The sequence below is a fragment of the Panthera tigris genome, chromosome A1, assembly GCF_018350195.1.
Source record: "Panthera tigris isolate Pti1 chromosome A1, P.tigris_Pti1_mat1.1, whole genome shotgun sequence".
Classification (NCBI taxonomy): domain Eukaryota; kingdom Metazoa; phylum Chordata; class Mammalia; order Carnivora; family Felidae; genus Panthera; species Panthera tigris.
In genome coordinates, this window is record NC_056660.1 from 4,975,735 (window position 1) to 4,990,811 (window position 15,077).

Sequence of the window (15,077 nt, forward strand, 5' to 3'; positions counted from 1 at the left end):
TCTGGGAAATTCTTACGACTTTATAATACCACCCTTATGGAGTAGGAGTTGTTCTCCCCTTCTTGTGGGGCAGTGTTTCTATATAAATGATTTGGAATGCTTCTGCACAAGATATTTTTCTACTCTTCCCCATTTATTATTTATTCATTCGCTTACATCAGTGTGGATTTACCGATGTTCATTTTAAACTTTTGGTTATAATCTGTTATTTCCTTAGTTTCTTGTTCCAGCTTTGGCCATCAGTAAATTTTTCACTTGGCTCCTATGTCCTTTGACATACCTCATCAACATAGGCAGGGCTTTTTTGGTTTCTGGTTTTTTGAGCACTTCCTTACTTTCTGGCACTACAATATGCTCCAGGCTCATCTTGCATCTTTCCCACCCCAACTCTTAGAATTAATAATTTCTCAAGGAGGTCCAGTCCCTTTAATTGGAGAATGATAATAGAATCCAAGACCTGGGCACTAGCTGTGCCGACCACTACTGGAATGCTGTTCCTCCCAGCTAACAGTTCGTTTGGTTACCTACATTTCCCTTTTTCCTTTTTCTAAAAATTTTTTGTAGCACTCTGTTCTGATTTTGTGGATCTCGTTTCTCTAGGCATAAGATAAAATAAAAATAAAGTTACTTGTTTATTTTTGCTTCCCAAATTATCTCCATTCCTTCCAGTTTTGTTTTGGTCTGACTTTCGCGTCAGACCTGTTCTCTAGTATCTGATGCTCTTTGACCATCCTTTCAATAAAATGTTACTTAGAAACAATCTTTGTAGGAGAGTTTGACATTTGACGAGCCTCATGCAGAACGAAGAGGTAAGCATTTTGTTGGGGATCCCCTATACCACTACTTGAAGGTACTATGCGTTTGAACGGGCACAAGGAATTCTAGAACAGTTGTCTTGTTGGTAGCGGCAGCAGAAACTGAGTAGAGAGCCCGTTAGGCACCACACACAGGATCGAAAGGATCCATACCATCTGCTCCTCTGCACTAGCTCTCTGCACAAACTCCTACCCAGCAGGACACGCCGCAACACTTGGACTTGACCACAGCCTTTGATCGCCAGAGAGTTTGCGCAGCACCAACAGGGTCAGCCACAGCGCGCCCCCCCCCCCCCCGCAGCGGACTCTCTGAAACGCCGCGGAGCGGATGAATTATTATCGATCGATTACCGAAACGTCAGGGAGCAGACACGCTCCCGGTACTTCCCGGGGAAGGGGCGGTAGCCAACCAAAAAATGAGGTCGCGTCCTTTACTATAAAGGCGCCTGGAATGCTCCATAGGGTCTTCCTCACTCTGGGACTCCGCGCATCCCTTTTACCAGTAGGGAAGGACATAAGCAATAATTGCGATTCAACAACCATAAAGTACAGATTACGTCAACACGTATCCCAATACAGAGCTAAAAAGAAACGGTCCGCCTTGCCTTTAACGCCGGACGCCACCTCCGTAAGAGAGCCGGCGGCACGCCCACCCCGCCCCCTCCCAGGGTGCCTTGCGCGGCGCGCCGACCCACCCCCCCCCCCGTCCCAGGGTGCCTTGCGCGGCGCGCCGACCCCTCCCCCCCCCCCCCCCCCCCCCGTCCCAGGACGCCTTGCGCGGCGGCCTCGCTCTCGGTGGGCTACGTGCGCGCGGCGGGCGTCGGAACGTGCTCTCGCGTGGTGGCCCCACCCACCTCGGCCTTCTCAGCCGCCGGGACTTGAAGTTCCCGCCAGGTCGCGGCTGGGTGAGAGCGATGCTGCGCGGCCCGCCTTGACTGTGAGGAGAGAGGAGCGTCCCCGGCCCCTTGCAGCCTGCTGACGCCTCCGAGCCCCGGCAGCCATGTCCACGGGGTTTTCCTTCGGGACCAGCACGCTGGGCTCCACCACCGTCGCCGCCGGCGGGACCGGCGCAGGCGGCGGTTTCTCCTTCGGGACTGGGGCGTCTAGGTAACCGCACCTCCTCGCTTTCCCCGGCCCGGGTCCTCCCCCTCGAGGCTCCGGTGGATGGGCCCGTCCCTCCCTCTTCCCCCCGCCCCCCGGGTTTCCTTCCCGGTGGGCCTGGTGGCAAAATACTTGCCCGGGGCCAGCTTCGAAGCCCTGCCTTATTTCAGCGCCCTGCCGCCCACCCCGGCGGCCTGGTCGGCAGGAGGGCGGATGGTCTCGGGGCTGTGAGGTCCCCCAGAATTTACGATGGTTCATACTCACACATTGTTCCCACGGAGGGGGTCTGGCTGCGTGGAAGGGCCTGGCATGTCCCGCCGAGCCCCAGCGGCGCGGCAGCCCGAGGCACGGAACGAATGGTGAACGAATGAACGGCACTGGGGCTTACTCTGGGGTTTTAGAAAAAGACAGTGTAATAGAAGATTTTAAGGAGCACAAGTCAGAGTTCCTCCCCGAGAATTCAGATTTCATCGCAGGAGACACGGTGTGGGACTCTCCAGGGCTTAATGATGTTGTGGGATTTTAAACGAGCTCAGGTCTTTGGACCTCATGGGACCCTCTCCTTTGTTGTTTCTTGTTTTAAACACTTGTTACAGCATTTATTGGTGATGATTTTGAACACGATGTGCAGATGAGTGTACATGAGCGAGTGTTGTGTTGTAATGACTTACACTGAAAAATGTAGCATATTTCTCGTTTTTGTGCAGCCTGCTAAACCACCAGCTCAGATGGCGAAGTAAAGCTAGCAGAGGTCCAGAGACCATTAAAATCGTTAAAGATCATTGTCGTGATGAGACATGGAGTCTTTAGAATTCAGTCTTTTTAAGGTAAAAGTGGAGGAGTTCCTTAAATCCAGAAGAGCACGTAGAACGCGTTACACGGCATCTTGTGAAGTTTGAGGAATGTGGTTGTAGATTAAAAGGGCAAAAAAAGAATGTTCCTTGGGTAAAAAAAAAGGGGGGGGGTTGGGCAGACTACATAGTCAAATATAAAATCTGGGAGTCTCTCTCCTTTAATACCTCCTTTTCTTTCGCTCTGCACACATAATCAGCAAGGCCTGCTAATTTAAAATTTTTCTAAAATATCTATCTATTTATTTTGGGAGACAGAGAGAGACCGAGCACGAGCTGGGGAGGGGCAGAGAGAGAGGGAGGCACAGAATCCCAAGCAGGCTCCAGGCTCTCTCTGGGCTGTGAGCACACAGCCCAACGGGGGGCTTGAACCCACGGACCGTGAGATCATGACCTGAGCCGAAGTCGGAGGCTTAACCCACTGAGCCACCCAGGTGCCCCTCCATTTTGTTTTTTTTTCAAATGCTGGTTGTGATCTGCTAAATTGATGTTCTACTTCTGATGGGTCCTAATCTTAGGTTGAAAAACACTGCTGTAGCAACTTGGGCATTTTCTTAGTTCCTCAGGTGGGCTTGGCCCAACCCCTTCCCCTTGGGTCAGTTCCCGCTGATTGGAATCCCCCTGCCACCTCCTTGAGTGCCAGGCTAGTGTCTACTGTTGGGACTCCAGTGCTTACCTATCCAGAGAGGTCTTTGCAGCTCTGCCAGTGTAGACGAGGTTTCCACCCTCATAGCACCCTGTCACATAGCACTTACCACGGTTGTAGTCAATTCATTATGTATATTTTTTTTATTAATTTTTTTTTTAACGTTTATTTATTTTTGAGACAGAGAGAGACAGAGCATGAACGGGGAGGGTCAGAGAGAGGGAGACACAGAATCTGAAACAGGCTCCAGGCTCCGAGCTGTCAGCACAGAGCCCGACGTGGGGCTCGAACTCACGGACCGTGAGATCATGACCTGAGCCGAAGTCGGCCGCTCAACCGACTGAGCCACCCAGGCGCCCCAATTCATTGTATTTTTTGTTGACTTGTTTATATTCTGATCCCAGCAATGGAACGGAAGCTCCATGAGGGCAAAGACCGTTTCATGTCGTTTTTTTGGGTAGACACAGTGAAGCTCAGTGCGTATTTTTTGAGTGCATGAGTGATTGATTCATTCTCTCCACTGACTGGAAACTTCCTGAAGTCAGGATCTGAGTCTTACCACTGTCCTCAGTCCCTGTGACAGTTCCTGGCACATGACAAGGGCTTTCATAGATCCTTGTTGAATGACCGAGTAAAGGAATTCTGAGTCCTGAGCTGGAAACATGTACACAATCTTCAGAAGGGCTTAGATAAATGAATGAAAGGAGAGAGCATCTGACGTCTGTCTCGTGGAGTACTGGTTTGAAGGCCTGACTACCCCGAGAGCCATCTAGTGATTTGGTCTCTTTAGGTAAATCGTTTCAGCAACGTTACTGTCCAACAGTTCCCACGTCTGGAAAAGGGGTATCATCTATGTACCTCACAGAGGTGTTGAATCGGATAGAGCATGGAAAGTATTTAGCATCACACCTGGCACGTGGTAGGTGCTCAGTAAGTGTTACCTCCTGAGTCCACATGAGGGCAGGTCCTGATCTGCTGGAGTCAACTTGGCTTTTCTGTAGCACGTCTTAAAGAGTCACTAGCAGATAATACCAGGTTGAGGCAAAAATTGGTCATGTCTGGGGTGGCTTTTGGTTTTTATTAAGTAAATTTCTCTGCCACAGAGAAATTTCTCTTGCTTTTCTGAGTAAGAAGATAGCACTTTGATATATTTCTTTGGTAATGTTTTCAAATTTAGGTGTGAAACACTTCATTGTGTCTTCAGTTATCAAGACATTTTAAATATTTTAATTGTGTTTTTAGACCTACCTTGGCTGTACTTCTTTTGTGTCTTTATGGAATGGCAGTAAAACCAAATGGGATCACTGATTTATTTGGGAGACAGGGGAGCATAATAACCATTTTTTTAATTTGATGTTTGCAAAATTTGCCAATAGTGTTTATTTAAATATCTTTTTTTTTTTTTTTAATGTTTATTTTTGAAAGAGAGCAGGTGCATGCACTGGGGTGAGGAGGGGCAGGGAGGGAGAATCCCAAGCAGGCTCCGTGCTATCAGGAAGCCTGATACCTGACTCGAACTCCCAAGTCACAACATCACGACCTGAGCCGAAATTAAGAGTCGGACACTTAACCGACTGAGCCACCCAGGTGCCCCCTAGAATACCATTTTAATGCAGTTGATTAAGTGTTTAGGATTTGTGCTTTGTTGGTGAAACTTTGCAACCCTGTTCTGCCAGCCCTCTGTACTGCACACCTGGGACACACATATACCTGTGCTCACAGAAATCATTTTAAAATCAGTGATAAACTAAGACAGAGGGTGTAGTCTTTTTTTTTTCTTCCCTACTCAGTGTCGATGACTGATTTCAAGTTCTACCTTCTTAGTAAGCTCGTCTCTATTCCCCTTACAGTGATTAGCTGGCATAATACCTTGTACATAATGTGTTTAATTGAATTTATAAGTGTTCCTTATGATGACAGTAGTAACATTTAATCTCTTAATCTTTCAAAAAATCTGTTAAGTGGGCACTGTTACTCCCATTTTGCAGATGAGGAAATAGAGAATCATAAACACTAAGTAATGTCACACAGGTACCAGGACACTGGGGTGCTGGTACTGGAACCCAGCCATAATACTACTGTCTTCTTAAATTGAAACATCCCAGACTTTTAAACGTTTTAAAACTGACCTTGGCTTCTCTTATGGTGATTATGTCTGTATGGAAGGTGAGGGAGAAGTAATAAAGGTACGTATACAGGATGAATGGGATCTCCCATTATGTTACATGTTGATATATTCTCTCCTACACAATTTTTGAAGTGGCAAATTGTCAGGATTTCTTGTTTATTTTCATAATTTGCTCTCCCACCCATAGATAGCAAATTTGAGCCCCCGAGTTTTGATAAGAACAGTTGAAAGTTGTGAACTCTGTTCATATCACTTGTTATTATCAGCTGTTCTTTTTAGGCTTTCAAAAACTCTGGATCGAGGGTAATTTTGCTTTGCATTTTACTCTTGCCAGGTTACCTTGAGTCCTACTCATCTTCTCACCCCCGCCCCCAGTTCTTACTGCTGTTTTGGTGGCAAGATACCTGTGTCCTCTGCCCCCCCACCCCCACCCCAACTCCATGAATGTGGTAATATAGCAATAGAGAGGTAGTGAAGACCGCTTAGAATAACTTTTCTATTTCTGGGTATGTTATTTTTCTTTATGTTATTATTAGTTGGGGAAGAACAAATGCTTTTGGAAATGTGGACTGTACATGAGTCATTCCAGAAGAAAATGATCCACATTCATAGCATTTCCCTAGCCATTTAAAAGTATGCTAGCTTTTTTTTTTTTTTTTTTTTTGAGAGGGAGAGAAACAGAGAGCATGAGCAAGGGCGCGGTGGAGAGAGAGGGAGACAGAACTCCAAGCAGGCTTCAGACTCTGAGCTGACAGCACAGAGCCTGACGGGGGCTCAAACTCCTAGACCGAGAGATCATGATCTGAGCCAAAGTTGGATGCTTAACTGACTGAGCCACCCAGCACCCCCCCGCATTGTATTTTTTAAGGCTACTTTTATATGTGACTTATTTTTAAAGGGAACAGGAAAATATTTGAGTTTGGTTGGTTAAAAATGTTAGTTCCTTTTGTATTCTCTGGAGGCATATTGAATATGTTAAATGAAAGAAGGTAATTAACCTTGAACTTTTATTTTTCTTAAAGAAATCCTGGCTCTAATAGACTCTCTTTTGGTTTTTTTTGTAACAAGCAACCCTTCGGTGGGGCTCAATTTTGGAACTCTTGGAAGCACTGCAACTCCTGCAACTACATCCGCTTCCTCAGGTGGTTTTGGAACTGGCCTCTTTGGACCGAAATCTACCACTGGGTTCACTCTGGGAGGAACAAATACAGGTAAGGAGGCTTGTCACATTTGCAGGGAGTAGGTGTGGGCTATTCTTCAAGTTCTGTTCTCTGTCCCTTCTCTTTAGTTCTGTTCTCTATCCCTTCTCTTTACAAGGATTGTCATTGGTGACAGACCGAGAAAATGGTAAATACTAAGATGAAAAAATACATTGGCATGTGGAATTAAGGACCAGTGATAGGCCCGTGTTGGTTATAATCTATTTAAAAGAATTTTTTTTTAATGTTTCTTTCTGAGAGACAGAGAGACAGACAGACAGAGCATGAGTGCGGGAGGGGCAGAGAGAGGGAGACACAGAATGTGAAGTCGTCTTCGGGCTCCGAGCTGTCAGCCCAGAGCCCGATGTGGGGCTCGAACTCGTGAACTGCGAGATCATGCCCTGAGCCGAAGTTGGATGCTTAACTGACTGAGCCACCCAGGCGCCCCAGTTATAATCTATTTTTGTGTAAAGAAGGAAAACACACACATTTGAAGAATTAAATAAGATCTCTCATAAGAAAAAAAATGTTTTTGTAACTTGACACAAAGATGGCGTACCTCCTTAAATACGATGAATAAAGTAACAGTTTGTATATTAAATTATATAATGCAGCGTTTTACCTTAGTCAAGATGAGTTTACCAATTTGGACTTAATTGAGCATATGTGGGACAGTTAGCATCTGTTTTACTGTAAAATTATAATTTGCCTTCCTAAGAGATGTTTTAAGATTTTGTATTATTAAAACAACTGTCTCACTGGGAAAAGGTAGACATTTCGATAATAAAAAGTTGTTTGTTTTTTAATACTTACGGGTATTTTATTATTAAGTTAAAAATATGATTCACTGGTACTGCCATTTAAACAGTTTACTTCCTTGTTGACTTTTTATTCTCTACCCTCAGGGCCTCTTGGTCTCTGTTACCACCTTTTGCATTGACCTTCCAGCTTTGATTGCAACATTTCACAGCCACACATAGAAAATGTAAGAACTGCAGGAGTAGATGTGACACCAACCAGGGAGCTTCTTGAAATAGCTCTGCGTGCCAGTGTTTTGCTCAGAGTAGCTTTTTTTTCTCCTTGCCTGATAGGAGCAGTAGTTGTTTGCATTTTATAAATTTTATTTCCTAATTAATCAAAATTATATACAGCTTGCAATATGAAAACCAGTGCTATAGGAAGAACGTTTGTGTTAGTGGTCATGGTGGGAGATACTGGTCGTCTGAGTAGTGTTATCACACCCTGAAGATGATTCCAAGTCTGCCCTTGTGAGAAACCCCCAAAATGCCATCTTCCGCTGATGAATTAAATTTTATTTCTCTTTTTGTCCCCAGGAATAGCAACAACTATAACTACAGGATTAATTCTGTGTAAGAATTTTTGAGGAAAGATTCCCAGATCTGTGGTTTTCTACTCTGCTCGTAATATCTCACAGAGCTGGGGTATAGAAGGAAGCATGTAAGGAACCTAACAGAGATCACAGACACTCATCACAGAACCTTTCAGTACTGGCGTGTTTTAAAAAGTCCGTGACTTTTTAATTCAGAAAAAAAGCCTTAAATACAGAAGTGGTTTTTCTGTGGAAATTTCACATTACAGTTTGCAGTTATTTGAGTCCTTGTAGTGAAGAAAGCACCACACTACATAGCTCAGAAGTCTTGGAATTAAACCCTGCTTATACCTCCAAGTCGTTGTGAGGTCTTAGGTAGTCATGTAATATCTGGCAGCTTTTAGTTCTCTATAAAGTGAAAGTATTAGACTAGAAAGTTTTTGACTTCCTTCTGGCTCAAAAATACCCTCGTTCTCTGCAGTGAGACGCCAAATGGAACGTGAGTAACTAGAATGGCGATTAATAATGTCAAAGGAAGGGAATGAATGAAAGGACAGTGAGGAGCCTCAATTAAAATTAAATTTATTAATTAAAGTTAAACCAAAAGTTGAAATAAATTCAAGATTGGTGGACTTTTTTCATTTGGATGCTACTCACCTGGGATCAGGAGAAAGCATCGCACATGTGTTTACTCCCAGCGGTTTGGACAGGATTGGCTTCAAGGACAAGCAGTTGCATTCTTTCATTTTCTGAGATTGTCGGACCCGTGCAGAATTTCAAAGCACTGTACTCTGGCAGGAACTTCTGGTTGTGGTAAGGACAATCCAGAAGCTTAGTTTCTGGCTTCTTCGTGCTCTCAGGAGAAGCCAAAATGCAAGTTGTTATACATGTCTTCATTTAGTAGTTTTGAGCAGCTGCTGCTTCCTAACCTCGTGGCCTTAGGCGTGCATGACGGTTTGAGCATTTAGTATTAGCTGTTGGTGTGGCGATGGTACTGGTGGTGAGGGCGGGGCGGACGATGTCAAGAACTACAGAGTGTGTGAGCAGGGCATTCGGTGTGTTCCGAGGTGAAGGCGACAGGCAGGTGTAGTAATATGTTCTTGTGTGATCTGATAAAGGCCGTAACAGATGTATGAAAGGCAGCAAGGAAGGAAGAGAAAGAAAAGGGTAGAAGTTTATTTGGGGGGCAGGAGACATTATTCCTGATGCAGGAATGGAAAGTGCAAAGGCCCAGTTACAAAAGGACCGGGGAAGTACGAAAAATACTCGGTTCTTAGAGTTTTGGATTCAGAGGTGGGAATGGTACGGAGAGGGGATTTGAGGAGCAAGTTGGGACAAGATAGGAAAGGTGGTTGTGTGCCAGCCCTTTAGGCTGTAGCGTAGAGATAGTAGAGAGCTAATGGGAGCCTTCAGTCCGAGAGAATCAGCAGGACATTATTTTTTGTTGGTATTCTCGCTTGTTTTTGAAGTAACTAACTGATTCAAAGAATAGATTAGAGGTTAGAAGGACTGACAGCACAGAAACAAATCAAGAGGTTGTGATAATAGTTCTGGAGAGGGAGATGGCCTGAGCTAAGGTTTTTGAAGATGCTTGTAATCCAGGGATATTTCTGCAGCAGCATTGACAGGGTTTGTGGCTAGTAGGATGTAGGAGAGAGGAGGGGCATCAGGGAGGGTCGTGGTTTCTGGCACGAGCAGCTGAGAGGACCACGGCAGGGGATTTAGGAGTGCTTCTGTCTAGGGGGATGCAGAGGTGCCGAGGGACATCCGGGCAGAGCTAGCCAGGGAGACTCCAGGGGGTGTAAATTAAGACCATGTTTCTGTGGTTGAAATTCTGCGGTTGGGAAGTAAGGAAGCAGGCCTGGTACCATAGGCGGCCTCATTTAAGAAGTGAACAGAGGAAGGAGATGGACGGAAGGAGACTGAAAGGAGTAGTGGGAGCTGACAGAAACCCAGAACACTAGGCAGTACAGAATGCTGGTTTAAAGAGCCTTGGAGGGGAGGGAGGCTTTTCTGCTCTGTATAAAGGAAGGGTAAATGCTATTTTAGGTACCTTCAGGGGTAGAGCTGAAAATGGATTTCAGCATTACCACAGTGACTGGACTTTTTTTGCTGTTCTTAAATCACAGGGCCGTCTTTTTTGAGTGTGCACCCTGGTTTGGTCCCACCTTTTATGTTACTTTTTCGTGCACATACGAGTACATGTATCCTTGTTCTGTCTGCAAGAGTAGATGGACTCTGTCTTTTAGGGATCCTGATTGAAACTGGTATGATGCACACTTACGGTAAAATAGGAGCTGTTTGTCTGTTTGCACAGGAACGCCAGCCACAACATCCGCATCTGCGACGGGTTTCAGTTTAGGATTCACTAAACCTGCTGCATCTGCCACACCATTTGCTCTGCCTATTGCTTCTACCTCAGCTACGGGTCTTACTCTGTCGTCTGCTCTGACGTCAACTCCTGCAGGTGAGGCACCATGGGAGAAGCCGCCTTTGACGGTTGAATTGAATAGTTCTGTCGTTGGTGAACATAGGTATCCGCCTTTATTATCAAAGGTAACTTTGGTTTCGGAAAGTTTTTATTTCAACCATGAGGCGGTTTTGACCTAGTAAACTACTGATTTGTGAAGAGGGTCATCACTGGTCCTTAAAGCAGGAGGGACCATCTTGGAGGTCAGTCTCTATTTACAGAGCAAAGCAGGGACAGAGTGAGAGGCAAAATGTAAAATTATTAATATCCACTTTGTTTTCAAGGAGCATTTTGGTGACAGGGAAGGGTAAAGAGTTTGCATAAATACTGCCTGGCTTAGGATTCATTCCATTTCAAAGGCGAAGTTGGTGTCCTGGGTGGAAAAACTCCTTATTACTGTCTGGAATCAGTTACCTGACACCATTATAGTATTACCCAGAACTCTTCTTTCTGTCACTGGGTTTTGCTCTGAAGGTAGGATTTCTCTTTGTTCTTAGGTATATATATAATTTCATCTTTAATGAGTAGTTTTTCCGAAGTGAATTTTATCACGGACTTGAAGGGTTGTTTGCTGTGTTTTTGTTTTTTTGCTTTTTGCATTCCTTGGGAAGTGTTTTTATTTTCTCTGGTGTTCTTAGAAATGATGTTTCCTTATGAAGCCTTACAATTTCATTTTTTACAGCATCTACAGGATTTACCCTAAATAACTTGGGTGGAACAACAGCCACGACTACTACTGCATCAACAAGCCTCTCTCTAGGGGGAGCCTTAGCTGGTTTGGGAGATTCGCTTTTCCAGAGTTCGAACACAGCAACATCAGGTAATTGATGGTGTTTACATTCCAGAAATAGTAACTATTTATTTTGAAATTTACTTTATCTCTATTTCAGCCTTTTGAACAGATCATTTTATCTCTTTAACCTATAGATTTTTTGTTCAGTATGAACACTGAATTAAAAAATAATGTTTTTCATACATAATTAGACATCTTAGCTATGTAGAAATAAATTTTTCTGCTCAATATTTTTATTTATTTATTTAGAGCACATGAGCAGGGGCGGGGCAGAGAGGGAGACAGAATCTCACTCCGTGCTCAGTGCAGAGCCTGACGTGGAGCTTAATCTCATGACTGCAAGGATGACCTAAGCTGATATCGAGAGTTGGGCACTTAACCGTTTGAGCCACCCAGGGGCCCCTCAGTATTGACTGACTAGATAAGGAAGCAAAGAGGGGCCTGTTTAAGGAGGAGTAAACTATTCTAAATTTTTTTTTTTTTTAATGTTTATTTATTTTTGAAGGAAAGCAAGACAGAGTGTGAGCGGGGGAGCAGCAGAGAGAGAGGGAGACACAGAATCTGAAGCAGGCTCCAGGCTCTGAGCTGTCACCAGCTCTGACGTGGGGCTCAAACTCACGAACTGTGAGATCAAGACCTGAGCTGAAGCTGGTTGCTTAACTGCCTGAGCCACCCAGGCACCTCAGGAGTAAACTATTCTAGAGAAACTTGTCTTTTTAATAAAAGACAGTTGCTTAACTTGAATCATTTAGTATCTAAATTCATTGTAAGACAACTTGACCTTTTAAGCTCTGGTTGTAAGAATGGCTTTCCATTAAAGACATCAGGAAAGGGTATTAGCATGTTTTGAAAGTAAAGTTTTAAAACACAAGTATTAAATTTATTATAGTCAGACAAAATACTAAAGTATCAATTCACTTGGCAGAGAATACTTAATGTTTTCTATCTTAGATTGAGTTTTCCTTTCATGCTTATTTTGAAATTGGCCTCATGTTAAGGATTCTACCTTAACATGTTTTGAATATTAGGAATGTATAATAGAGGAAACATGATACTGTATATAATGTAACACAGTAATATAATACAGGACAGCCATTGGGGCTATGTGGAAGTGACAAAAGCTTTCCTCTGATTTGAAGACATTGTATAATTATCTCACATAGCAATATAGAATCAAGAATTTCTGTTTGGGGCGCCTGGTGGCTCGGTGGGTTAAGCATCTGACTTGATACTGGCTTAGGTCTTGATCTCACTGCTGTGGGATCGAGCCCCGTCTCCGGCTCTGTGCCGAGCATGGAGCTTCTTTGGGATTCTTTCTCCCTCTCTCTCTCTCTCTGCCCCTCCCCTGCTTGTATATTCTCTCTCTCTCTCTCTCTCTCTCTCTCTCTCTCTCTCTCTCAAAAAAAGAGTTTCTGTTTCCTAACCTAATTTATGAGTTAGGAAAAGTTGATAACGTGTTGGGGCACCTGGGTGGCTCAGTCGGTTAAGCATCCGACTTCAGCTCAGGTCTTGATCTCACGGGTTCGTGGGTTCAAACCCCGCGTCGGGCTCTGTGCTGACAGCTCAGAGCCTGGAGCCTGCCTTGGATTCCGTGTCTCCCACTCTGTCTCTGCCCCTCCCCTGCTTGTGCTCTGTCTCTCCCTGTCTCACAAGTAAATAAACACTAAAAGAAAAAAAAATTTTTTTAATAAAAAAAAAAGAAAAGTTGATAACGTGTTGAAATCACAGAATTTCCAATATATACGTTCATTTATAAGGGCTATTTGATTTTCAGAAGTTTTGCTGAACACCTAATATGTGTCTAAGAATTGGTATGTGGGAGAGATGGAGTATGACCTGATGTTTTCTATTAGTTATGGTTCTTTTGTGTCCTCTATTCAGATACTAAATTCAATGAAGAAACTCTGGGTCAGTGGAAAAGGGAAAAAGGAGTTTGAGTTCGTCAGGATAACCTGTAGAAATTTGTGGTGTTCAAGTTTGCTTTGATCTTTCAAACACTTATCTTTGTCACTATTGTCTAACCTTTTAGGTACTCAAAATGTCTTCAAATAAACAAATCAGTGGATGACTATAACGTACATTTCCTTGCAGGATAAATATTTAAACATCTTCTCTAAAGGTTCCTGTGAGAGCAAAACACAAAAATAATAGGGGAGGTTGAGTTTTGTTTTTGTGTCTGCTGATGAGTTTTTAGGTCTGTTCTAATTTTTCTTAGGCTCTAGACACACATCAGTGCTTAATTTATGGTTATGCTAACCTAAAGATGCCATTGACTTTAAAAAATTAACGTATGTTTAGCATTGTTTTTTTCACACATTGCCAGTGTTTGAATCCAGCTTTCAGTCATCCTGTGCTCAGACCCAGTACATCCTACTGTTTCTCTAAATAGCATACTGTCCGTATTGTCAGCTTGGGAACGCATGGACTTCTGTGATTTACCAATGCAAGGTCTCTCAAATTTTGCTACTTGGTTCACAAGCATACATTAATAATTTAAGATTAACAGTCTAGCCCCTTCAATTCCTTTTGTCAGTCAGGTGGGATTTAAATAAATGAATTTTCTTTTCTTTCTTTTTTAAGGTTTATGAAAAGAACTTGGGAGTATGCAGTTTTGATGATGTTTGAACTGTAAGGCTTCCAACTGTCAGCTCTTTAAATTTCATTAATAGTAAAACTATTTGCTTTATATTAATACTGAAACCTTACAAATCATTACCGTTTTATTTATCTGTCCATCCCCACCTTCACTGAGGTATAATTGAGAAATAAAATTGTAAGATATTTAAAGTGTAGAGCATGATGATTTGATACATACATATACATTGTAAAGGGATTCTATCAAGTTAATTCCCACATCCAGTACTAGGTAATTTTAAAAGTATATGATTCCAAAGCCTGATTGGAAGACGTGAAGCGTTCACCTGAAAGTGTACAAGCTAAAACTGCTTTTGTAGAGAGGGTTTAAAAAGCAACAAATAAAATGGATTGTTCACATGTATTGAATTAACCTACGCTCTCTGATCCTTCTGGTAAAGAAAAATTGATACAGATCCGTAAATACAGAGAACAAAGTGATGGTTGTCAGAGTGGGTGGGGTAGGAGGATGGGCACAATGGGCAAAGGTGAGTAGGTGATGCAGGCTTCCAGTTGCGGACTGAACAAATCTCGGGGATGAGCGGTACAGCCCAGGGAATATGGTCAGTGGTACTGTAATAAGGTTGTGTGGTGACACGTGGGGTAGCTACACTTGCAAACATAGCGTGATGTGTTGACTTGTCAGGTCACCATTGTACACGTGACACTGATGTGACATTGTGTGTCAGCTACACCTAAAAAGATTGCCTAAAAAGTAAAGAAATCAAAATTACATCATCAAACTCCTTATACCATCGGATCCCATCAAACTCCTTATACCATCGGATCCCAGCAAGACTACCAGTCTTTGTCCAAAGCATACTCTAGACTTGTTCTTGTTATTTGCTTAAATCAAGTATGAAGAAAATCCAGGATCCAACTTAAAAGCAATTTGAATGCTTTGGTCATTAAGGTGAAATTATGAAGACTTTCAGTGAAAAATGAGGCAGTGGATGTTTATCCCTCTGGGCTTATAAATAATATTTGGTTTATTTGTAGGACTTGGGCAGAATGCTTTAGGCTTGACTTTGGGAACCACGGCAGCTACTTCAACTGCTGGCAGTGAAGGCCTTGGTGGTATAGATTTTAGTAGCTCATCAGATAAAAAGA

At 43.4% G+C, this 15,077-nt stretch overlaps 1 protein-coding gene across 2 annotated transcripts in view; it reads left to right on the forward strand.

Annotated features, from left to right (window-relative positions):
- The first annotated feature begins 1,609 nt into the window (after nucleotides 1-1,609).
- NUP58 (nucleoporin 58) overlaps nucleotides 1,610-15,077 on the forward strand; it is a 49,384-nt gene continuing 35,916 nt past the window's right edge. For both annotated transcript variants that reach the window (XM_042984525.1, XM_042984460.1), the window contains exons 1-5: nucleotides 1,610-1,922; nucleotides 6,610-6,752; nucleotides 10,388-10,537; nucleotides 11,223-11,360; nucleotides 14,967-15,077. In XM_042984525.1, the coding sequence (XP_042840459.1) occupies nucleotides 1,816-1,922; nucleotides 6,610-6,752; nucleotides 10,388-10,537; nucleotides 11,223-11,360; nucleotides 14,967-15,077 (649 nt within the window). In that variant the 5' untranslated portion in view covers nucleotides 1,610-1,815. The remainder of the gene's footprint in view (nucleotides 1,923-6,609; nucleotides 6,753-10,387; nucleotides 10,538-11,222; nucleotides 11,361-14,966) is intronic.